We start from the raw sequence: 26994 nt of genomic DNA on the forward strand, positions 1-26994 counted from the left end.
TGTGACTGTTACCATTCCCTGCAATGTGACTGTGTGACTGTTACCATTCCCTGCAATGAGACTGTGTGACTGTTATCATTCCCCTCAGTGTGACTGTGTGACTGTTACCATTCCCTGCACTGTGATTGTGTGACTGTTACCATTCCCTGCAATGAGACTGTGTGACTGTTACCATCCCCTGCAATGTGACTGTGTGACTGTTACCATTCCCTGCAATGTGACTGTGTGACTGTTACCATTCCCTGCAATGAGACTGTGTGACTGTTACCATTCCCTGCAGTGAGACTGTGTGACTGTTACCATTCCCTGCAGTGAGACTGTGTGACTGTTACCATTCCCTGCAATGTTACTGTGTGACTGTTACCATTCCCCTGCAATGAGACTGTGTGACTGTTACCATTCCCTGCAATGTGACTGTGTGACTGTTACCATTCCCTGCAATGAGACTGTGTGACTGTTACCATTCCCTGCAATGAGACTGTGTGACTGTTACCATTCCCTGCAATGAGACTGTGTGACTGTTACCATTCCCTGCAATGTGACTGTGTGACTGTTACCATTCCCTGCAATGAGACTGTGTGACTGTTACCATTCCCTGCAGTGAGACTGTGTGACTGTTACCATTCCCTGCAATGTGACTGTGTGACTGTTACCATTCCCTGCAGTGTGACTGTCTGACTGTTACCATTCCCTGCAGTGAGACTGTGTGACTGTTACCATTCCCTACAATGAGACTGTGTGACTGTTACCATTCCCTGCAATGTGACTGTGTGACTGTTACCATTCCCTGCAATGTGATTGTGTGACTGTTACCATTCCCCGCAGTGAGACTATGTGACTGTTACCATTCCCCGCAATGTGACTGTGTGACTGTTACCATTCCCCCGCAATGTGATTGTGTGACTGTTACCATTCCCCGCAATGTGACTGTGTGACTGTTACCATTCCCCGCAATGTGACTGTGTGACTGTTACCATTCCCCGCAATGTGATTGTGTGACTGTTACCATTCCCTGCAATGTGACTGTGTGACTGTTACCATTCCCTGCAATGTGACTGTGTGACTGTTATCATTCCCTGCAGTGTGACTGTGTGACTGTTACCATTCCCTGCAATGAATCTGTGTGACTGTTACCATTCCCTGCAATGTGATTGTGTGACTGTTACCATTCCCTGCAATGAGACTGTGTGACTGTTACCATTCCCCGCACTGTGACTGTGTGACTGTTACCATTCCCTGCTTTGTGACTGTCTGACTGCTACCATTCCCTGCAGTGTGACTGTTACTGTTCCCCGCTGTGAGACACTGTGGCTGTTACTGTTCCCTGCAGTGTGACTCTCATTGTCACATCTTGGTTGCTGGAATTTAGAAGAATGGGAGGGTTCTCAATGAAATCTGTCGAATGTTGAAAGTCTTTGACAGATTGGACTTAGAGAGGATGTTTTCTATAGTGGATAATTCTAACCTCAGAATAGAAAGACGTCCCTTTAGAATATTGATGAGGGGGAGCTTCTTCAGCCAGAGGGTGGTGAAGCTGTAGAACTCATTGACACAGATGGCTATGGAAGCCAAGTCATTGGGTATTTTTAAAGTAGTGGTTCATAGATTTTTCATCAGTCAGGGTGTCAGTGGTTATGGGGAGAAGACAGGAGAATGGGGTTGAGAAGGTTAATAAATCAGCCTTGGTGGAGTGGCCTCATTCTGTTCCTATATCTTATGGTGTTACCATCTTGTGGTGTTGATAATTATGTTCACCTTGCCTCTGGAGGGGGAGCAGAATTTCAGAAGTTGTCTCACCGCCACATTCTTTGGAGCAGTTAAGGGTAGTCAATAAATGCTAGCTATATCTGTGAATCAATTAGCAGATAGATAGATAAGTAAATAAACCATCTCTGAATAATCATTTCTGTGATATAAAGTCATCCTCTTGCATTGATAGATAGATAAATAAATAAACCATCTCTGGATAATCATTTCTGTGATATAAAGTCATCCTCTTGCATCTGTGTGAAGAGTTATGCATCCAGGGGAGAAGATGCTCAGCTCTGGCTGGTCTTATAAGTCGATACCCTCCCTTCCCCTCCTTCTCTCCAGCACTAGACTATTCATTATCACCTATCCTGAACCATCAGTCACTCACTGGATCTTCCTGTGTAAATGGAAATTTCCCCCACTGTCCATTGTTTTGTACACTGTCACAATATTTGCTTTGCTTCAGATTTCAGTGTGCGTTTCTGTGTTACTGCGTGAGTACTGGCACACAGTTTGGGACAATTTGAAGCATTGTGTGTTTTCTTTGGAATGTGTTGGCAGGGAGGATGCCTCGTTGTTCTGGAGCAGGTACTTGCAGATCACCTGTTGATCATGGGAGCTGTTGGCATTGGCGTGGCCTGCCTGCAGGTAATCCTACCATGTGTCAAGGGGTGTGCAAGCATGTTGTAGGGAGGGGGCAAACATGTCAGGGGAAGGGGCATACCTGTTGGGAGATGTGTGCAGGGGAACATGCAAGTAGGGAAGATAAGTGTGTTGGGTCAAGCATGTTGGGGGTGTGTTGGGGGAACAAGTTTGTCAAGGGCAAATGTTTTGGGAGAACAAGCATGTTTGGGAGGTATATCTATCATAGTTTTAATCCGTGGCATGGAAAGCTCCCATTGAAGGGCAGGGGCCATGAGTTTGATGTGCTGACGACTCAGCTGGGGCAGGAGGCTGGGGTCTGTTGTTCCTTTACCCTAGTTTGATTGCTGATAATGAGCCCTTGGGGATGGGACACAGCAAAAGCTGTCTGCCTGTGGTAGACTGAAGGGTGAAGGCTCAGTCACGTGGGTAATTACAAACTGTGACATCCATCTGAAGAGCCTCAACATTGAGATAGGGTTAGATTCAGTGTCTGATGTGAAATCCTGTTTACGTCAGTGTTTGTTCATTGAGAACACTAATCAGGAAGAAATGACAGAGTCAGAGTCAGAGAGAAACAGTGGTGTGGTGATGAGAATTCTGTACTGAAAGACCTGGGGAATGCAGGGAACATCACGGAATGAACAGTTCGATGGGTAGAACGGCTGCAAGCCCTCGCCATCAGTACAAACAGTCTGTACAAGGCTCTGATTCCCAGGCATGCCTATGTTCTTCCAGTCTGTTTGGGACGTGACATTTGCCGATGTTTTACAGTGGGTTTCAGAGCAGGGGTGTTCTGTCACTCTGCTAGCTATACAACGGGTTTTCTGTGGATCATTCTGAAGCTGCTGTTGTTTGCCCGGCAGCTGATTGGAGCCGTAACAACCGCCTGCTTCATCTGCGTGATCATCAGAGAGGAGGAGGAGGTGGAGTTTTTCCAGAACTGACGGCATGCCTGTGAGTGTGTGCATACTGATACTGCTATCTGCACCTTTGCCCAGCTTTTCTCATCAACTGCCTCTGCATTGCCTCTTTCAGTTGCTTTCATTGCACAGTGCATTGAGCTGTTGTTTTCACCAGCAGATTTTAGAAGGAGAGACCACCTCTCGCCACAACAGTACCAGGGCTCCAGGACCTTGAATTGGTTCATCTGTTTTAAGGTTCAAGATTCAAGTTTGTTTATCATGTGTATATCTAAACATGCATCGATTGCATTAGCAGCCCATAATTGTCATCCCACATTCTGGTGCCAATATAGCATGCAAGCAATGCACGGCAGAACACAACAAGCAACAAAACAACAACAGCAAAACACGACCCTGTACCTCCCTCCACCCTCTCGCACACAAAATCCTCTTACCTCAAGACAGCCCGCTTTGCTGGGTGGCTGCAGCTCAGCACCAATTCCGATGCCTGGCATCATCTGGGACAAGTCAGACTACTAGACTGGCACTCCATACTTCACCCATCTGCCACTGCCAATTGATTACATCATTTACAATTGCACTGCAGAGAATTGCTAAGGAATCTCCAACAACACCCCCAAATCAATCTGAGAGGGAGAAGCATACCTGGTGTGTATCTGTATCACAATGGAGTAAACGGAATTACAGAAGCATGAGAAACTTGCCCAAGTAGACTGGAGGAGGATACTGGTGGGGATGACAGCAGACAGAGATGGCTGAAGTTTCTGGGAATAGTTCACAAAGTACAGTTTAGAAATGTCCCACTGAAGAAGTTCTTAAGTGGCAGGGCTAGGCAACTGTGGCTGACAAAGGAAGTTAAGGACAGCATAAAAGCCAAGGAAAGGGCATATAAGGTAGCAAAAGTGAGTGGGAAGTTGTAAGACTGGGAAGCATTTAAAATCCAACAAAAGGCAACTAAAAAAAGCAATAAGAAGGGAAAAGATGAAATATGAGGGCAAACTAGTCAATAATATAAAGCAGGATAATAAAAGCTTTTTTCAGTTATGTAAAGAGTAAAAGAGAGATGAGAGTTGATATTGGACCACTGGAAAAAGATGCTGGTGAGGTATTAAAGGGGGATAAAGAAGTGGCAGATGAACTTAATAAGTACTTTGCACCTGTCTTCACTGTGGATGATACCAGAGGTCTGTGAGTGTCAGAAAGCAGGAGTGAGTGCCATTGCTATTACAAAGGAAAAAGTCTTAGGCAAACTGAAAGGTCTTAAGGTGGATAAGTCACCTGGACCAGATGGACTACATCCGAGAGTCCTGAGAGAGGTTGCTGAAGAAATAATGGATGCATTGGTCATGATCTTTCAAGAATCATTTAATTCTGACATGGTCTGGGAGTATTGGAAGATTACAAATGTCACTCCACTCTTTAGTAAGGGAGGAAGGCAAAGAAAGGAAATTATAGGCCAATTAGCCTAACCTCAGTAGTTGGGAAAGTGTTGGGGTTTATAATTAAGAATGAGGTTTCAAAGTACTTGGAGACTGATGATAAAATAAGTCAAATAGGTTTCTCTGAAGAGAAATCTTGCCTGACAAACCTGTTAGAATTCTTCTAGGAAATAACAAGCAGGATGGACAAAGGAGAGGCAGTGGATGTCATTTACTTAGATTTTCAGAAAGTGTTTGATAAGTGCCACACTTGAGGCTGCTTAACAAGATAAAATCCTACAGCATTACTGGAAGGATACTGGAATGGACAGCGGAATGGACACTGGAATGGATAGCGGAATGGACACTGGAATGGATAGCGGAATGGATAGCGGAATGGACACTGGAATGGATAGCGGAATGGATAGTGGAATGGACAGTGGAATGGATAGCGGAATGGATAGTGGAATGGACAGCGGAATGGATAGCGGAATGGACAGCGGAATGGACAGCGGAATGGATAGCGGAATGGATAGTGGAATGGACAGCGGAATGGATAGCGGAATGGATAGTGGAATGGACAGTGGAATGGATAGCGGAATGGATAGTGGAATGGACAGCGGAATGGATAGTGGAATGGACAGCGGAATGGATAGCGGAATGGCTGACAGGTAGGATGCAGTGAGTGGGAATAAAAGGGGCCTTTTCTGGTTGGCTGCCAGTGACTAGTGGTGTTCCTCAAGGGTCAGCATTGCAAGCACTGCTTTTCACATTGTCAATGATTTTGAAAATGGAATTGATGGCTTTGTGGCAAAGTTTGCGGATGATACAAAGTTAGGTGGAGGGGTAGGTAGTGTTGAGGAAACAATGCGATTGCAGCAGGACTTAGACAAATTGGAAGAATGGGCAAAAAAGTGGCAGATGGAATACAGTGTTGGGAAATGTATGATAATGCATTTTGGTAGAAAAATAGTGCTGACTATTATCTAAATGAGGAGAAGGTTCAAACATCATAGGTGCAGAGGGACTTAGGAATCCTTGTGTAAGTCTCTCAGAAGGTTAATTTGTAAGTTGAGTCTGTGGTTAAGAAGGCAAATGCAATGTTGGCATTTATTTCAAGGGGAATAGAATATAAAAGCAAGGAGATAATGCTGAGGCTTTATAAGATACTAGTCAGACCACACTTCGAGTATTTTCAACAGTTTTGGGCCCATATCTCAGAAAGAATGTATTGTCATTGGAGAGAGTCCAGAGGAGGTTCCAGGAATGAAGAGGTTAACATATGAGGAACGTTTGGCAGCTTTGGGCCTGTACTCACTGGAACTTAGAAGAATGCGTTAGGATCTCATTGAAACCTACCATATGTTGAAAAGACTAGATAGGGTGGATGTGGAGAGGATGTTTCCTATGGTGGGGGCATCCAAATCCAGAGGGCACAGCCTCAAAATTGAGGGGTGACCTTTTAGAACAGACGTAAGGATGAAATTTTTTAGCCAGAGAGTAGTGAATCTGTGGAATACTCTGCCACAGACTGCAGTGGAGGCCGAGTCCGTGCATATATTTAAGGTGGAAGTTGATAGTTTCCTGACTGGTCAGGGCATCACAGGCTAAGGCGAAAAGGCACGTGTATGGGGTTGAGTGGGATCGGGGATCAACCATGACGGAATGGCGGAGCAAGCGCGATAGCCAAATTCTGCTCCTATGTCTTATGGTCTGGTCTGCAACCCCTTTCACCAAGCTTCACACCCAATGAATATGTGACTGCATAACCAGTTGCTTTCCACATTGTACACTAGAGGCTAAAGAAGGGATCAGGGAGCTGGGCAAGGATAGCACAGTTCACCCCATCACACAACCAGCACTCTGCATCAAGCTCCCTGTTCTTCCATTTGAGGTGGCATGTCTACACAGTGCAGGAACAACGACCAGTTCCTAGTGCACGGTTCACAGTGAAAAAGACAGGCAGAGTGGTGGGTACTGTAGTCTGGCCTCCTGTAGCCTCGAGTCCAGAACTATAACCACCAAGACAGCCTGGCCAAGATCAACAGAGAGGGAGGAGCTCAACAGTTGTGGAGAGTGATTGAAACATTGCAGTACGGAAACAGGCCCTTTGGTCCATTTAGTCTGTGCAGAACTATCATTTTACTTAGTCCCATCAAACTGCACCCAGACCATATCCCTCCCATCCATGTACCTACCCAAATTTCTCTTAAATGTTGAAATTGAACCTGCATCCACCATATCTTCTGGCAGCTTGTTCTACACTCTTACGAACCTCTGAGTGAAGAAATTCACCCTCATGTTCTTCATAAACATTTCACCTTTCACCATTAAACCATGACCTCTAGTTCTAGTCTCACCCAATCTCAATGGAAAAAAGCCAGCTTGCATTTAACCTATCTATGCCCTCATAATTTTGTATGCCTCTATCAAATCTCCCTTCATTTTTCTTCATTCCACGAAATAAAGTCCTAACCTAGACTCATAGAAAAGTACAGCATAGAAACAGACCCTTCAGCCCATCTAGTCTGTGTTGAACCATTTAAACTGCCTAACCTCATTGACCTCCACTCAGATCACACGCCTACCATCTATGTACCGATCCAAACTTCTCTTAAACGTTGAAATCGAGCTCGCATGCACCACTCGTACTGGCAGCTGTTCCACGCTCCCAAGACCTCTCTGAGTAAAGAAGTTTCCCTCATGTTTTTGTTAAACTTTTCACCTTTCACCCTTAACCCATGACCTCCAGTTTTAGTCCCACCCAACCTCAGTGGAAAAAGCCTGCTTGCATTTATCCTATTTAAACCCCTCAAAATTTTGTATACATCTGTCAATTCCCCAAGTTCTTCTACGTTCCAAGGAAGAAAGTCCTAATCTATTCAATTTTTCCTTATAACTCAGGTCGTCCAGACCCTGCAACATCCTTTTAAATTTATCTGTACTTTTTCATCGTCACTTACATCTTTCTTGTAGGTAGGTGATCCAAACTACAGATAATTCTCCAAATTAGGCCTCACCAACATCTTGTACAATTTCAATGTAACATCCCATCTCCTGTACTCAGTATTTGATTTATGAAAGCCAATGTGCCAAAAACTTTCTTTATGGCCTTGTCTACCTGTGACACCACTTTTATCAAGTCTGCTCCACCATTTCATCATGGCTGATCCAATTTTCCTCTCAGCTCCAATCTCCTGCCTTCTCCCTGTATCCCTTCATCCCTTGAACAGTCAAGAATCTATCAAACTCTGCCTTAAATATACATAAAGATTTGGCCTCCGCAGCTGCCTGTAGCAACAAGTTCCACAGATTCACCACTCTCTGGCTAAAGAAATTCCTCTCATCTCCATTTTAAAAGGACACTGTGCCTATTCTGAGGCTGTGTCCTCTGGTCTTAGACTCTCCCACTGTAGGAAGCATCCTTTCCACATCCCCTCTATCAAGGCCTTTCACCATTCAATAGGTTTTAATTAGGTCACCCCTCATTCTTCTGAATTCCTGTGAATACAGGCCCAGAGCCTTCAAACACTCTTCATATGACAAACCATTCAATCATGGAAACATTTTCTTGAACCTCCTTTGAACCCACTCCAGTTTCGGCACTGTGGGAGGAGCCACAGGAGCAGTCAGACAGGTATATCTAGTTCACCACATTAAAGCCCGGAACCTGCCGTACTCCCTGGAGGACATCAGGGCGATGACCAGGGACTGCCAGATCTGCGCTGAGTGCAAACCGCACTTCTACCGTCCTGACACTGCGCAGCTTGTCAAGGCCACCCACCCTTTTGAGCGACTGAGTGTTGACTTTAAGAGCCCCCTTCCCTCCACCGACCGCAATGTCTATTTTCTCAGTATTATTGACGAGTACTCGCGATTCCCCTTTGCCATTCCCTGCCCCGACACTACTACCACGTCGGTCATAAAAGCCCTGCGCCAGCTCTTCACTCTGTTCGGATATCCCTGCTATATCCACAGTGATAGAGGGTCCTCCTTTATGAGTGACGAGTTGCGCCGGTTCCTGCTAGCTAGGGGCATTGCTACTAGTCGAACCACGAGTTATAATCCCCGGGGGAATGGCCAGGTGGAGAGGGAGAATGCCACAGTGTGGAAGGCCACACTTTTAGCCCTTAAGTCAAAAGGGTTGCCGGTCTCCCGATGGCAGGAGGTCCTCCCTGAGGCACTCCACTCTATCCGCTCCCTGTTGTGTACGTCCACTAATGCCACCCCTCACGAACGCCTATTCTCTTTTCCCAGGAAGTCTGTCACTGGGACCACCCTACCAGTTTGGCTGACGTCCCCGGGGCCAGTGCTGCTACGTAAACATGTGAGGAGTAATAAGTACTCCCCGCTGGTCGAGAGGGTTCACCTCCTGCATGCTAATCCCCAGTATGCCTACGTGGTCTTGCCTGATGGGCGGGAGGACACGGTCTCTGTCCGCGACCTGGCGCCCGCCGGAGCAGCAGACCACTACCCCGTACACTCCACGGTAACTATGAACCCTGTACCCGAGGTGACACCGCGCACACCGAGCCCTACACAGACTCCTAACGACGCTCATGTACCGGGCATCTCGTACGCGTCTATTCCGGGGGCCTCGCACACACGCGAGGGATCCCTGACACCTCCAGTTGGGACAGAACCAACCCACTCTCCGTCTCCGGTGCAAACACCACCTCCGGCACCTGTGCAATTGCAGCCGGAGCTACGTAGATCGCAGCGAACGATTCGACCACCTGATAGACTTAACCTGTAAATATACTTGGGGACTCTTTTAAAACAAAGGGGGGGGGGGGGTGAATGTGGTGAACTAGATATACCTGTCTGACTGCTCCTGTGGCTCCTCCCACAGACCCCTGTATAAAGGCGACTGTGGGCTGCTGCTCTTCCTCATTCCCCAGGATGTAGTGTTGTTTATTCTTCCAGTCAATAAAATTGATGCACCATCAATAACTCACGCTGAGACGTAGGAAGTGAGATTAAGAGTTTGGCACGGACTAGGAGGGCCAAGATGGCCTGGTTCCGTGCTGTGATTGTTATATGGTATAAGCGTACATGAGGAGAAGCTGTACTCGATCTGGTATTAGGAAATGAATCTGTTCAGGTGTCAGGTCTGTCAGTGGGAGAGCATTTTAGAGATAATGATCACAATTCTATCTGCTTTACTATAACATTGGAGAGGGATAGGAACAGACAAGTTAGGGAACCGTTTAATTGAAGTAAGGGGAAATAACAGGCTATCAGGCAGGAACGTGGAAGCATAAATTGGAAACAGATTTTAATTTTAACAGTTTTTAGTGGATGCCCTCTATCCTGAGGCTGTTTCCACTTGTCCTAGACCCTCCCACCATGGGAAACATCCTTTCCACATCTACTCTGTCTAGGCCTTTCAACATTTGAAACGTTTCAATGCAATCCCCCCTCATCCCCACAAATTCCAGTGAGTACAGACCCACAGCCATCAAACATTCCTCATATGATAACCCTTTCATTCCTGGAATGATCCTTGTGAACCTCCTCTGAATCCTCTCCAATGCCAGTACATCTCTTCTGAAATGAGGAGCCCAAAACTGTTCACAATACTCACAGTGAGGCCTCACCAGTGCCTATAAAGCCTCAACATCACATCACTGCTCTTGTATTCTAGACCTCTTGAAATGAATGCTAACATTGCATTTGCCTTCCTCACCATGACTCAACCTGCAAGTTAACTTTTAGGGTGTTCTGCACAAGGACTCCCAAGTATCGTTGCATCTCAGATTTTTGAATTTTCTCCCAGTTTAGAAAATAGTCCACACATTTATTTCTACAACCAAAGTGTATGACCATGCATTTTCCAACATTATAATTCATTTGCCACTTTCTTGCCCATTCTGCTAATCAGTCTAAGTCCTTCTGCATCCTACCTGTTTCCTCAACACTACCTGCCCCTCCACCAATCTTTGTATCATCTGCAAACCTGGCAACAAAACCATCTATTCCATCATCTAAATAATTTGTATACAGTATAAAAAGAAGTGGTCCCAACACCAATCCCTGCGGAACACCACTGGCTCTTAGCTTGGCAAGCAGCCTCGTGCTGGCTCTTTGTCAAAGACCCTCTGAAAGTCCAAATATACAACGTTGACTGCATCCCCTTTTTCTGTCCTAATTGTAATGTCCTGAAAGAATTCCAACAGGTTCATTGGGCAGGATTTTCCCTCAATGAAACCATCTTGTCCTGTGTCACCAAGTACTCCAGCACTTCGACCTTAACAGCTGACTCTAACATCTTCCCAATCACTGAGGTCAGGTTAACTGGTCTATAATTTCCTTTCTGCTGCCTTCCTCCTTTCTTAAAGAGTGGAGTGACATTTGCAATTTACCAGTCCTCTGGCACCATGCCAGAGTCCAATGATTCTTGAAAGATCATTGTTAATGCCACCACAGTATCTAACACTACCTCTTTCAGAACCCTAGGGTGCAGTTCATCTGGTTCGGGTGACTTATGTACCTTTAGATCTTTCAGCTTTTTGAGCACCTTTGCTCTTGTAATAGTAACTGTACCCACTTCTTTTCTTTCACACACTACAACATCTGGCACTCTAGTGTCTTCCACAATGAAGACTGATGCAAAATATTCATTTACTTCATCTGCCATCTCCTCGTCCCCCATTATTATTTCTCCTGCCTTATTTTCTAGAGGTCCTATATCCATTTTCATCTCTTTTTTATTTTTTACATACTTGAAAAAGCTTTTACTATCCACTTTGATATTGTTTGCTAGCTTGCTTTCATATTTCATCTTTTCCCTTCTAATGATTTTTTTTGTTGCTCTCTGTAGGTTTTTTAAAACTTCCCAATCCTCTATCTTCCCACTAATTTTAGCTTTGTTAGATGCCCTTTATTTTGTTTTTACATTAGCTTTGCCCTCCCTTGTCACCAGGGTTGTACTATTTTATCATTTGAGTATTTCTTCATTTTTGGAATACACATGTCCTGCACCTTCTTCATTTTCCCCAGAAACTCACACCATTGCTGCTCTGCTGACATCCCTGCCAGCAGCTCCTTTCAATTTACTGGCCGACTCCTCTCTCATACCACTGTAATTTCCCTTACTCCACTAAAATACTGCTACGTCAGACTTTACTTTCTTTCAGTTTAATACATGGGTAAGGAGTTGGTGTAGTAGGGAGGGCATCAGAGTTTTGGATCATTGGGCTCTATTCCAGGGAAGGTGGGACCTGTACAGAAGGGAAAGTTTGCACCAGAACTGCAGGTGGACTAATATCCTAGCTCGGACGGTTTGTTAATGCTACACGGTGAGGTTTAAACTAGAGGTGCAGGGTGATGGGAACCAAAGTGCCAGAACAGTTAGTGGAGAGGTTGTGGAGGCAGATATTGGTGAGACCTCAGACAAAGTTAGGAATCAAAAGGTTGAGCATGGTGTGACTAGTGTCCTGAGCTGCATATATTTCCATGAAAGAAGAATCATAGGAAAGGTGGATGATAGACCAAAAGACCATAAGACAAAGGAGCAGAAGTCAGCCATTTGGCCCATCGTCTGCTCCGCCATTTCATCATGAGCTGATCCAATCTCCCCTTCAGTCCCATTCCCCCGCCTTCTCACTATAACCTTTGATGCCCTGACTACCTAGATACCTATCAATCTCTGTCTTAAATACCTTAAATACTTGACCTTCACTGCCACCCGTGGCAACAAATTCCATAGATTCACCACCCTCTGGCTAAAAATGTTTTTTCACATCTCTGTTCTGAAGGGCACCCTGCAATCCTCAAGTCATGTCCTCTCGTACTAGACTCCCCCACCATGGGAAACAACTTCACCACATCCACTCTGTCCATGTCTTTCAACATTCGAAATGTTTCTATGAGGTCCCCCCTCATTCTTCTAAACTCCAAGGAGTACAGTCCAAGAGCGGTCAAACGTTCCTCATATGTTAACCCTCTCATTCTCAGAATCATTCTAGTGAATCTTCTCTGAACCCTCTCCAACGTCAGCACATCCTTTCTTAAATAAGGAGCCCAAAACTGCACACAGTACTCCAAGTGAGGTCTTACTAGTGCCTTATAGAGCCTCAACATCACATCCCTGCTCCTATACTCTATTCCTCTAGAAATGAATGCCAACATTGCAATCACCTTCTTCAGCACCGACTCAGCCTGGAGGTTAACCTTAAGGGTATCCTGCACAAGAACTCCCAAGTCCTGTTGCATCTCAGAACTTTGAATTCTCTCCCCATTTAAATAATAGTCTATAGTCTACCCGTTTATTTCTTCTACCAAAGTGCATGACCGTACACTTTCCGACATTGTAATTCATTTGCCACTTCTTTGCCCATTCCCCCAATCTATCCAAGTCTCTCTGCAGACTGTCAGTTTCCACTACCGGCCCCTCCACCTATCTTTGTATCATCAGCAAACTTAGCCACAAAGCCATCTATTCCATAATCCAAATCGTTGTTATACAACGTAAAAAGAAGCGGCCCCAACACAGACCCCTGTAGAACACCACTGGTAACCGGCAGCCAACCAGAATGGGATCCCTTTATTCCCACTCTCTGTTTCCTGCCAATCAACCAACGCTCTATCCACGTATGTAACTTTCCCGTAATTCCATGGGCTCTTATCTTGTTTACCAGCCTCATGTGCGGCACCTTGTCAACGGCCTTCTGAAAATCCAAATACACAACATCCACTGCATCTCCCTTGTCTAGCCTACTTGTAATTTCCTTAAAAAATTGCACTAGGTTTGTCAGGCAGGATTTTCCTTTAAGAAAACCATGCTGAGTTCTGCCTATCTTGTCATATGCCTCCAGGTACTCTGTAACCTCATCCTTGACAATCGACTCCAACAACTTCCCAACCACCGATGTCAAGCTAACAGATCTATAATTTCCTTTTTGCTTCCTTGCCCCCTTTTTAAATAGCGGAGTGACATTTGCAGTCTTCCAATCCTCCGGAACCAGGCCAGAATCTATCAACTTTTGAAAGATCAGTGCTAATGCCTCCTTAATTTCCAATGCTACTTCCTTCAGAACACGAGGGTGCATTCCATCTGGTCCAGGAGATTTATCTACCCTTAGACTATTCAGCTTCCTGAATACTTTCTCTGTCGTAATTGTGACTGCGTGTATTTCTCTTCCCTGACACCCTTGAATGTACTTGAAGTCTTCCTCAGTGAAGACTGATGCAAAATATTCGTTCAGTTCCTCCACCATCTCCTTATCTCCCATTACAATTTCCCCAGCATCATTTTCTATCGGTCCTATATCTACTCTCACCTGTCTTTTACTCTTTATATACATGAAAAAGCTTTTAGTATCCTCTTTGATATTATTTGCTAGCTTCCTTTCATAGTTCATCTTTTCCCTCTTAATGACCTTCTTAGTTTCCTTTTGTAAGCTTTTAAAAACTTCCCAATCCTCTGTCTTCCCACTAATTTTTGCTGCCTTGTATGCCCTCTGCTTTGCTTTTACTTTGGCTTTGACTTCTCTTGTCAGCCACAGTTGCATCCTTTTTCCATTTGAAAATTTCTTCTTCTTTGGAATATATCTGTCTTGCACCTTCCTCACTTCTCGCATAAACTCCAGCCACTGCTGCTCTGCCGTCCTCCCGCTAGTGTCCCTTTCCAGTCAACCTTGGCCATTTCCTCTCTCGTACCAAAGATGAGGTAGCTGGTTTACAAAGAGAGGCAATGTGTAGTGAGGAGAGGCTGTTGATAGCACAAAATAGCAGTCAACAGGGTGAGTTGCAATGTAAAAGGGAGACAAAATTGAAAAGGGTGAATACAGGACTGAAGGTGTATTTGACTGCACGCAGTATACAGAATAAGGTAGATGAACTTGCAGCACAGTTGCAGATTGGCAGGTATGATGTTGTAGGCATCACTGAATCATAGCTGTAAGATTATAGCTTGGAGCTTAACGTCCATGGATACACATTGTATCAAGAGGACATGCAGGAAGGCTGATTGGGTGGTGTTGCTCTGTTGGTAAAAAAAATGACATCAAATTATTAGAAAGAGGTGACATAGGGTGGGAAGGTGTTGAGTCATTGTGGATAGAACTAAGGAACTGCAAGGGTAAAAAGACTCTGATGGGATTTGTATACAGACCCCCAACAGAACTTGGATTTTCAGAAGGCCTTTGACAAAGTGCCACACGAGTCTGCATAACAAGCTACAAGCTCATGTATTACAGGAAAGATTCTAGCGTGGATAAAGTTGTGGCTGACTGGCAGGAGGCCAAGGGTGAGAATAAAGAGATCCTTTTCTGGCTGGCTGCCAGTAACTAGTGGCATTCTGCAGCAGTCTGAGTTCGGACTGATTGTTTTATGTTGTATTTCAATGATTTGGATGATGGAATTGATGGCTTTGTTGAAGATAGGTGGAGAGGCAGGTAGTTTTGAGGAAGCAGAGAGGCTACAGAAGGACTGAGGTAGATTAGGAGAACAGGCAAAGAAATGGCAGATGGACTACAGTATTGGGAAGTGTATGGTCATGCACTTAGATAGAAGAAATTAAAGGGTTGACTATTTTCTAAGTGGAGAGAAAATACAAAAAACTTAGATACAAAGGGACTCAGGAGTCCTCGAGCAGGATTCCCTAAAGGTTAATTTGTAGGTTGGGTCAGTGGTGAGGAAGGCAAATGCGATGTTAACATTCATTTCAAGAGGACCAGAATATAAAAGCAAGGAAGTAATGCTGAAACTTTAGGGCTCCTTTACCTAAGAAAGGATGTGTTGAAACTGGAGAGGGTTGAAGGAGGTTCACGAAAATGATTCCAGGATTGAATGGCTTGTCTTATGAAGAGCTTTTGATGGTTCTGGGCCTGTTTGCACTAGAATTCAGGTGAATGAGGCATGACCTAATTGAAACCTATTGCATGGTGAAAGGCCTTGATAGAGTGGATGTGGAGAGAATGTTTCCGATGGTGGGACAATCTAAAACCAGAGGACGCAGCCTGTGAATAGAGGGGCATCCTTTTACAACAGAGATGAGAAGGAATTTCTTTAGCCAGAAAGTGGTGAATCTGTGGAATTTTTTTATCACAGGCAGCTGTGGAGACCAAGCCTTTATGTATATCTAAGGCAAAGGTTGATAGATTCTTGATTGGTCAGGACATGAAGGGATACAGGGAGAAGGCAGGAGATTGGAGCTAGAGAAGAATTGGATCAGCCATGATGAATTGGCAGAGCAGACTCGATGAGTCAGATGGCCTTATTCTGCTCCAATATCTTATTGTCTTATTATTGATATAGATGACAAACTAAGGACCCAGTACTGATCCCTGCAGCGTTCCACTTGTCACAGGCCTCCAGTCAGAAAGGCAGCCCTCTACCACCACTCTCTGGCTTCTCCCACAAAACAAATGTCTAATCCAAATTACTACCTCATCCTGAATTTCAAGCGACTGAATCTTCTTGACCAGCCTCCCATGCGGGACCTTGTCAAATGCACAGAAATTTCCACAACATCCACTGCCTTGCCTTCATCCACTTTCCAGGTGGATAGGCATAACCTACCATGCATGAAGCCATGCTGACTATCCTTAATAGGTCCATGTCCATTCAAATACTTATTTATCCTGTTCCTTAGAATACCTTCCAATAACTTCCAATTGATGGACACAAAGGTTGGGGATGTTGTGGATAGTGTGGAGGGCTGTCAGAGGTTACAGCAGAACGTTGATAGGATGCAAAACTGGGCTGAGAAGTGGCAGATGGAGTTCAGCCCAGATAAGTGTGAGGTGGTTAATTCTGGTAGGTCAAATATGATGGCAGAATATAGTATTAATGGTAAGACTCTTGACAGTGTGGAGGACCAGAGGGATCTTGGGGTCGGAGTCCATAGGACACTTAAAGCTGCTGTGCAGGTTGACTCTGTGGCTAAGAAGGCAAACAGTGCTTTGGCTTTCATCAATCGTGGGATTAAGTTTAAGAGCCGAGAGGTAATGTTGCAGCAATATATGACACTGGTCAGATCCCACTTGAAGTACTGTGCTCAGTTCTGGTCATCTCACTACAGGAAGGATGTGGAAACCAAAGAAAAGGTGCAGAGGAGATTTACAAGGATGTTGCCTGGATTGGGGAGCATGCCTTATGAGAATAGGTTGAGTAAACTCGACCTTTTCTCCTTGGAGCAACAGAGGATGAGAGGTGACCTGATAGAGATGTATAAGATGATGAGAGGCATTGATCATGTGGATAGTCAGAGACTTTTTCCCAGGGATGAAATTGCTACACGAGAGGGCACAGTTTTAAGGTGCTTGGAAGCAGGTGTAGAGGAGATGTCAAGGGTAAGTTTTTTTTATGCAGAGAGTGGTGAATGCATGGAATGGGCTGCCAACGACAGTGGTGGAAGGCAGATACGATGGGGTCTTTTAAAAGACTCCTGGATAGGTACATGGATATTAGAAACATAGAAGGTTATGGGTAATCCTAGGTAATTTCTAAGGTAAGGACATGTTCTGCACAGCTTTGTGGGCCAAAGGGCCTGTATTGTGCTGTAGGTTTTCTATGTTTCTATGTCTTTTTCAGTTGCCTTCTGTTGGGTTTTAAAAGCTTCCCAGTCCTCTCAACTTCCCACTAAGTTTTGCTCTGTTATATGTCCTCACTTTAGCTTTTATGTTGGCTTTGACTTCTCTTCTTAGCCATAGTTGTGTCACCTTGCCTTTAGAATATTTCTTCCTCTTCAGGATGTACATATCTTGTGGCTTCCGAATTGCTTCCAAAAATTCCAGCCATTGCTGCTCTGCCATCATTCAGAGTTCTTTTCCAGTCAATTCTGGCCAACTCCTCTTTCATGCTTCTATAATTCCCTTTACTCCACTGTAATATTGATACATCTAACTCTAGCTTCTCCTTCACAAATTTCAGGGTAAACTCAAATTAAGAACACTTTCCCCTCAGAATTCTTGTACCTTAAGCTCTCTAATCAGTTCTGGTTCATTTACAGAACCCAATTCAGAATAGCTGATCCCACAGTGGGCTCAACCACGAGCTTTTCTTGAAAAGTCATCTCGTAGACATTCTAGAAACTCCCCTCTTGGAATCCAGCATTATCCTGATTTTTCCAATCTACCTGTATTTTGAAATTCCCCCATGACTATTATAACATTGTTCTTTTGGCATGCATTTTCTATCTCCCTTTGCAACTTGTAGACCACATCCATTCTGCTGTTTCGGGGTCTGTATTTTACTCCTATCAGAGTCTTTTTACCACAATGGTTCAAAACCTTCTGACCTTATGTCAGCTCTTTTGAAAGATTTAATTTCATTTTTACCAACAGACCGAAGCTGCCTGCAGTGCCTCCCTGCATGTCCTTTTGATACAATGTGTAGCCTTGGACATTAAGCTCCCAGCTATAATCTTTCAGTATGATCTGGTGATGCCTACAACATCACACCTGCCAATCTGCAACTGCGCTGCAAGTTCATCTACCTTATTCCATATACTGCGCAGTCAGGTACAACACCTTCAGGCCTGTATTCACCCTTTTTTGATTTTGTTGCACCTGGCTCAATCTTTTGATTCCTAACTCTGTCTGAGGTCTCACCACCATTTGCCTTCGCAACCTCTCCACTAACGGCTCTGGCATTCTAGTTACCATCACCCTGCAATTCTAATTTAAACCCCATCGTGCAGCATTAACAAACCTTCGCACTAGGATATTAGTCTCCTACAGTTCAGGTGCAAACCGTCCTTTCTGTACAGGTCCCACCTTTGCTGGAAGAGAGCCCAATAATCCAAAAATCTTATACCCTCCCTCCTACACCAACTCCTTGGCCACGTATTAAACTGTATAATCTTCCTAATTCTAGCCTCACTAGCATGTGGCATGGGTAGCCACAACCCTGGAAGTCCTGCCCTTTATCTTAGCACCTAACTTCCTGAGCTCCACATGAAAGTCTAACAGATTCTAGATGATCACACCTAACGAGTTCTCCAGTGGGATCCCATGGATTTGATTGTCAGGATGATAGCCGCTTTCCTAAAGAAACCCAGACTGGCAAAAGACATATGCCAGACACTTCTGCCTCAGGCACCGGTAATGTCAAGACTTTACGGGCTCACTAAGATACACAAGGAGGGTCCTCCCCAAGGCCTGTCGTCAGTGGGATAGATTCTCCAACTTACTACCTTGCTAAGCATTTAATGACCATGCTGTCTCCCTTTGTTGGGTGCTGTGATCATCACATCACAAAATTTGATCAACTTTGGTAAAATTATAACTAGCATCCAGCTGACCATGAAGACATAATGGTAAGTTTCAACTTGGTGATCCTGGTCATGAGAGTTCCCATTAAGGACAGCTTAGTCCTCCTGTGGTCAGGTTTGACAAGGGTACCATTGATCTCTTTGAACATCGACAACCTTCCCCTATAGAGGTACCAACTAGAGAAGGGACAGTGTTGGATCTCCTGTTAGGGAATGAGATAGGTCAGGTAACAGAGGTATGTGTTGGGGAGCACTGGGTTCAGTGATCACAATGCCAGTAGTTTCAATATAATTAGGGAGAAGGATAGGACTGAACCCAGGGTTGAGATTTTTGATTGGAGAAAGGCTAACTTTGAGGAGATGCGAAAGGATTTAGAAGGAGTAGATTGGGACAATTTGTTTTATGGGAAGGATATAATAGAGAAATGGAGGTTATTTAAAGGTGAAATTTTGAGGGTTCAGAATCTTTATGTTCCTGTTAGGTTGAAAGGAAAAGTTAAAAGTTTGAGAGAGCCATGGTTTTCAAGGGATATTGGAAACTTGGTTTGGAAAAAGAGGGAGATCTACAATAAATATAGGCAGCATGGAGTAAATGAGGTGCTCGAGGAATATAAAGAATGTAAAAAGAATCTTAAGAAAGAAATTAGAAGAGCTAAAAGAAGATATGAGGTTGCTTTGGCAAGTAAAGTGAAAATAAATCCAAAGGGTTTCTACAGTTATATTAATAGCAAAAGGATAGTGAGGGATAAAATTGGTCCCTTAGAGAATCAGAGTGGACAGCTATGTGCAGAGCCAAAAGAGATGGGGGAGATTTTGAACAATTTCTTTTCTTTTGTGTTCACTAAGGAGAAGGATATTGAATTGTGTAAGGTAGGAAACAAGTAGGGAAGTTATGGAAACTATGACAATTAAAGAAGAGGAAGTACTGGCACTTTTAAAGAACATAAAAGTAGATAAACCTCCGGGTCCTGACAGCATATTCCCTAGGGGAATTTAGTGTAGAAATAACAGGGGCTCTGTCAGAAATATTTCAAATGTCTTTAGGGACGGGGATGATGCCGGAGGATTGGTGTATTGTTCATGTGGTTCCATTGTTTAAAAAGGGCTCTAAGAGTAAATCTAGCAGTTATCGGCCTGTAAGTTTGACGTCAGTGGTGGATAAATTAATGAAAAGTATTCTTAGAGATGATATATATAATTTTCTGGATAGACAGGGTCTGATTAGGAACAGTCAACATGGATTTGTGCATGGAAGGTCATGTTTGACAATTCTTATTGAATTTTTTGAAGAGGTTACTAGGAAAGTTGACAAGGGTAAAGCAGTGGATGTTGTCTATATGGACTTCAGTAAGGCCTTTGACAAGGTTCCACACAGAAGGTTAGTTAGGAAGGTTCAATTGTTAGGTATTAATATTGAAGTAGTAAAATGGATTCAACAGTGGCTGGATGGGAGATGCCAGAGAGTAGTGGTGGATAACTGTTTGTCAGGTTGGAGGCCGGTGACTAGTGGTGTGCCTCAGGGATCTGTACTGGGTCCAATGTTGTTTGTCATATACATTAATGATCTGGATGATGGGCTGGTAAATTGGATTAGTAAGTATGCAGATGATACTAAGATAGGTGGCATTATGGATAATGAAGTAGGTTTTCAAAGCTTGCGGAGAGATTTAGGCCAGTTAGAAGAGTGGGCTGAAAGATGGCAGATGGAGTTTAATGCTGATAAGTGTGAGGTGCTACATTTTGGCAGGACTAATCAAAATAGGACATACATGGTAAATGGTAGGCATTGAGGAATGCAGTTGAACTGAGTGATCTAGAAAAAATGGTGCATAGTTCCCTGAAGGTGGAATCTCATGTGGATAGGGTGGTGAAGAAAGATTTTGGTATGCTGGCCTTTATAAATCAGAGCGTTGAGTATAGGAGTTGGGATGTAATGTTAAAATTGTACGAGGCATTGGTGAGGCCAAATTTGAAGTATTGTGTACATTTCTGGTCTCCAAATTATAGGAAAGATGTCAACAAAATTGAGAGAGTACAGAGGAGATTTACTAGAATGTTACCTGGGTTTCAGCACCTAAGTTACAGAGAAAGGTTGAACAAATTAGGTCTTTATTCTTTGGAGCGTAGAAGGTTGAGGAGGGACTTGATAGAGGTATTTAAAATTATGAGGGGGATAGATAGAGTTAACATGAATAAGCTTTTTCCATTGAGAGTAGGGGAGATTCAAACAAGAGGACATGAGTTGAGAGTTAAGGGTCAAAAGTTTAGGGGGTAACACGAGGGGGAATTTCTTTCCTCAGAGAGTGGTAGCTGTGTGGAATGAGCTTCCAGTAGAAGTGGTAGAGGCAGGTTCGATTTTGTCATTTAAAAAAAATTGGATAGGTATATGGACAGGAAAGGAATGGAGGGTTATGGGCTGAATGCAGGTAGGTGGGACTAGGTGAGAGTAAGCGTTCGGCATGGACTAGAAGGGCTGAGATGGCCTGTTTCTGTGCTGTAATTGTTATATGGTTAGAAGGGGAACTACTATGAACAAATAGATGGAGTGGCCATGGGATGATTATGTTAGTGGCTATTGCTAATTTCTATACGGAGGACTGAGGAGAGGGCTCTGAGTTCATCGTCCTTATGCCCCAGATGATCCTTCAGATATGTCAATGACACATTCGTAGTGTGGCCTCATGGACTCCAGGCACTCCAACAGTTTCACGACCATCTGAACAGTGTCCATCCAAACATTCAATTTATGATGGTAACAGAAAAAATGGTTGCCTCCCGTTCCTGGACATTCTAATATGACGGAAATTGGATGGTAGCCTTGGACACGGTCGTCTATCGGAAACCCACTCACACAGATTTATACCTCAACAATAACAGCCACCATCATGCCTCCCAACGTAGAGCAGTTCTTTCTACTTTGATTAACCACGCAAAGACTATTTTGGACCAGGAGAGTCTCCTCGGGGAAATAAAACAATTACACACAACGTTCCTACAGAATAGCTACAGGGTGAAGGAAATCAACCAGTCCCTTAAAAGGGCCAATGGAAAAACCAGGAAACCTAATAATGAGGAGAAATTTGTCACTATTGCCGGTCTTCCCTATATTTCCATGGTTTCTGGAAGGATCCTGAAGAAATACCTGATTAATACTATCCACAAACCTTTGTGAAAGCTCAAGTCACAGCTTATGCGGGTCGGAGGTGACCTGGGACTCGGGTCGGCTGGCGATTACAGGGTTCTCTGTGAATGCAGAGCAGCGTCTATCAGTCAGATGGATGCACAGTGGAAACTCGCATCAGGAGCACCGGAGATGTATCCGTTTGGGTTACCTGAAGAAATCAACGGTAGCAAAACATCGCATTTGCATTGGCTATAGGATTGACAACAACAGCACAAACCTACTGTGCAACACCAATGGCTTTTGGGACCGCCTGGTAAAGGAAGCCAATGAAATAAATCCAGAGGGAAAGAATTTTAACAAAGATGATGGTCTTGCTCTAAGTAAGAACTGGAATTCGATTGTAAACAAGGCAGAAGAGCAGAAAACTGATTGGATGAGGACTAACCAATCAGGAATGACATGCCCAGGCATAATCCCTGAAGAAGATGCCAGAGTCTGTCATCAAAACGTTGGTTACAATCAATATTTTTACCCGTCTAGAAGCCCGAGAAGAATTTATTCATTCCTGAACTCACTGTATAGAACCTCACCACTCATTCTACCCATGCACATGGGCAATGACCTCTGATTGTTCACTCTCCCACTTAAGAAGAACTCTATCTGAGATGTCTCAGACCCTGGCACCTGGGATGCAGCATACCATCCAGGAATCTCGTTCTCACCTAGAGCCTCCTGTCTGTTCCTCTAAATATCACCACAACATGCTTTTTATACCCCTTCTCTTCAAGGTCACAGAGCCAGACTCTGTACCAGAGACCTGACCACTTTCTTCTGCTAGATCAACCCAATAGTATTCAAAGTGATATACCTATTGTTGAGGGGATGACCACAGGGGCACTCTACACTGGCTCCTTAACCCCTTTACCCTCCCTGACTATGATCCAGTTTCCTGTGTCCCACACCTTGGATGTAAATACTTCTCTACATGTCATATCTATCACCCTATCAGCCTCCCAAATAATCCGGAGTTCATTCAGTTCATTAATGCAGATTGTTAGAAGCTGCAGCTTCTTCTTAGGAAATTCAATGAATTATGGACCTGGATTCCTAGATTCCTTTGTTCTATCACACTCCTCAGTGCCCGACCATGCACTGTGTAAGACCGACCCTGGTTGATACTACCGAAGTGCAATACCTTGCACTTGTCTGCAATAAATTCCATCTTCCATTTTCTCAGCTGGTTTAGATCTCTCTGCAAGCCATGATATCCTTCCTTACTGTCCACTGCACCACCAATCTTGATGTCATCTGTAAATTTACTGATCCAGTTAACCACATTATCATCCAGATCATTGATAAGAGTCACAAACAACAGTGGACTCAGCACCGATCCCTGTGGCACACCACTAGTCATAGGCCTCCAGTCAGCTAGTCAGCTAGACAACCATCTACTGCATTATTTCAATCTTATTTATATCTTTCCTGTAGTAGGTGACCAAAATTGCACACAATACTCCAAATTTGCCTCAGCAACATCTTATACAACTTCAACATAACATCCCATCTCCTGTACTCAATACATTGATTTATGAAGGCCAATGTGCCCGCAGCTTTCTTTATGACCCTACTACCACTTACAATGGATTATAGACGTGTATTCCCAGATCCCTCTTCTACTGCAATCCTCAGTGTCCTACCACTCACTGTTAGAAGGGTAGGTGAGGTGAAGTGTGAGGGTTGGGAGGGGGAGGACTGAACTTAATCCAAATCCCTGCCACACAGTCTGGTAAAGCAAGCAGGTCCCCACCGTAAAATAGAGAATTCTTTTGTTTGGAATTTATTTTTTATATTGAAGTTCATCATCAAACAAACATTTCCATAAGATGTATTTCAGACATTGTACATATATATCATATAATCATATATGTCACAAATCTCCACATAGTAATGACCAAGTGCTGTGTCTCTCCGTGGTCGACGTGAGAAGAACCCCGTGCAGGATCAACCCACGGAAGGCTGCTGGACCAGACAACATCCCTGGTAGAGTGCTCAGAGGGCGTGCAGACCAGCTAGCAGATGTTCTCACTGACATCTTCAACATCTCCCTGAGCAGTGCCACCATTTATGCTTTATGGCCACCACCATCATCCCCGTGCAGAAGAAGTCTTCAGTGTCCTGCCTAAATGACTACCGTCCCGTTGCACTTACATCTATCATCATGAAGTGTTTCGAGAGGCTTGTCATGAGGCATATCAAGACCCTGCTGCCCCCCCCTCACTGGACCCCCTGCAGGTTGTGTACCATCCCAACTGCTCAACAGATGACGCCATTGCCACTACCCTCCACCTGGACAAAAAAGACACACATTTTCCAATGCTGTTCATAGACTTCAGTTCAGCATTCAACACAATCATCCCTCAGAAACTGATTGGAAAGCTGAGCCTACTGGGCCTGAACACCTCCCTCTGCAACTGGATCCTAGACTTCCTGACTGGGGGACCTCAGCCAGTCGGGATCAGGAGCAGCATCTCCAACACCATCACACTGAAAGCATGGGGGCTCCCCAGGGCTGCGTGCTCAGTCCACTGCTGTTCACTCTGCTGACCCACGACTGTGCTACAACACACAGCTCGAACCATATCAACAAGTTCACCGATGACACGACCGTGGTGGGTCTCATCAGCGAGAACGATGAGTCAGCTTACAGAGAGGAGGTGCAGCGGCTAACGGACTGGTGCAGAGCCAACAACCTGTCTGTTAATGTGAACAAAACAAAGGAGATGGTTGTTGACTTCAGGAGAGCATGGAGTGACCACTCCCCGCTGAACATCGACGGCTTCTCGGTAGAGATCATAAAGAGTACCAAATTTCTTGGTGTTCACCTGATGGAGAATCTCACCTGGTCCCTCAACCTGGTCCTTCTTTGCTCCATAGCAAAGAAAGCCCAGCAGCGTCTCTACTTTGTGCAAAGGCTGAGGAAAGTCCATCTCCCACCCCCCCCCCCATCCTCATCACATTCTACAGGGGTTGTATTGAGAGCATCCTGAGCAGCTGCATCAATGCCTGGTTCGGAAATTGCACCATCTCGGATCGCAAGACCCTGCAGCGGATAGTGAGGTCAGCTGAGAAGATCATCGGGGTCTCTCTTCCCGCCATCATGGACATTTACACTACACACTGCATCCACAAAGGAAACAGCATTATGAAGGACCCCACGCACCCCTCATACAATCTCTTCTTCCTCCTGCCATCTGGGAAAAGGCTCCGAAGCATTCAGACTCTCATGACCAGACTATGTAATGATTTCTTCCCCTAAGCTATCAGATTCCTCAATACCCAAAGCCTGGACTGACACCTTGCCCTACTGTCCTGTTTATTGTTTATTGTAATGCCTGCACTGTTTTGTGCACTTTATGCAGTCCAGTGTAGGTCTGTAGTCTAGTGTAGCTTTCTCTGTATTTTTTTTTATTAATTAGTTCAGTCTAGTTTTTTGTACTGTGTCATGTAACACCATGGTCCTGAAAAATGTTGTCTCATTTTTACTATGCACTGTACCAGCAGTTATGGTCGAAATGGCAATAAAAGTTGACTTGACTTGACTTGACTTGATCTGAGGTATACACTTATAGAAAAGAGTGGCGAGGAAAAAAACAAGCAAAAGGAAAAAACTATGTACAAGTAGGGAGTGTTCTTTATTTACAACATATTCATTGATTTGTGAGAATAAAATCAGGCCTATGAGACATTATGTAGTTAAACAATTTTTCCCAGTATGAATCAAATTGTTCCAGTTTATGATTAACAGATGCTGTTACCTTCTCCATTTTGTAAATGTCCATTGTAATTTCCATCCATGTATTTAAAGTTGGGCTCTCCTGTGATAACCATTTCCTAGTAAGAGTCTTTTTACCAGCCACCAACAATATATTCATTAAATATTTATCTCTTTTCAACCATTCTTGAGGTATATATCCAAAATATATGGTCTTACTCTCTAAGGGTATTTCACGTTTAAAGATATCTTGTAGGGCATTGTGTATCCCCCTCCAATAGTCTTTGATAACAGGGCAGTCCCAAAAAATATAATAATGATTTGCATTTTGATTTCCACAATTTCTCCAGCAAACAGGGAGGTTACTATCATAATGGGATTTCTGAGGGTGTAATAAAATATCTTTACAAGTTTTTCCATCCAAACTCCCTCCATTTCTGTGAACTGGTACACTTCCATTGATATCTCCATATTATTGTCCATTCTTCCTCAGATATAATTATCCCTCCTTCCTTCTCCCACTTTGTTTTAATGTATGAAGTCGAATGCGTTTTAAGATTTGGCAAACCCTTATACATGCTTGAAATGATTCTACTACCGTTATCTGAATTATATGCTTTTCTAAATAACTCTATCAAGCATGTACTTGCCTTGGTTACATTTCTAAGCATCTTATTAACATATTGTCGCATCTGTAAATGCTGATAAAAATCTTGTTTTTCTAATAACTGTTTCTCTTTAAGCATTTCAAAACTGAACAGTGTTCTTTCTTTCATTATGTTGCAAAGAACTGTTATTCCTTTAGCTGTCCAGTCCTTAAATCTAGCATCCAATTTATTTGGTGTAAAATCAGAGTCATATGCACACCATTTAAGAATTGCAATATCTCCCTCTAGATTATATTCTTTTATAGTAGTTTTCCAAATTTTAAGAGTCAATTTCACCCATGGGTTATCAATAGTATTTATGTACCTTTGCAGGTTGTTATCAGCCAAAATTGCTTGTATGGGGATGGGAAGTACCCGCTCCTCAATGTTTTTCCATTGAGCGTCATATGATGGGTTGCACCAACATGTCACAGCTCTCAACTGTGCTGCAAAATAATTATCTGTAAGAGCAGGTAGGCCCCCTTTTCCTTT

At 43.9% G+C, this 26994-nt stretch overlaps 1 protein-coding gene across 8 annotated transcripts in view; it reads left to right on the forward strand.

The window, feature by feature from the left end:
• The window catches only part of tspan11 (tetraspanin 11), a 181752-nt gene that overhangs the window by 139147 nt on the left and 15611 nt on the right, over positions 1-26994 (forward strand). For 5 of the 8 annotated variants that reach the window (XM_073059834.1, XM_073059832.1, XM_073059839.1 and 2 more), the window contains 3 exons: positions 2314-2400; positions 3261-3351; positions 24029-26445. The exons of 1 other annotated variant lie outside the window; for it this stretch is intronic. In XM_073059834.1, coding sequence (XP_072915935.1) covers positions 2314-2400; positions 3261-3341 — 168 coding nt within the window. In that variant the 3' untranslated portion in view covers positions 3342-3351; positions 24029-26445. Of the gene's footprint in view, positions 1-2313; positions 2401-3260; positions 3352-24028; positions 26446-26994 lie in introns of those variants that run through there. 2 more of the 8 variants (XM_073059838.1, XM_073059837.1) reach the window with 2 other exon arrangements.

Source organism: Hemitrygon akajei, chromosome 10, assembly GCF_048418815.1.
Source record: "Hemitrygon akajei chromosome 10, sHemAka1.3, whole genome shotgun sequence".
NCBI classification, from domain to species: domain Eukaryota; kingdom Metazoa; phylum Chordata; class Chondrichthyes; order Myliobatiformes; family Dasyatidae; genus Hemitrygon; species Hemitrygon akajei.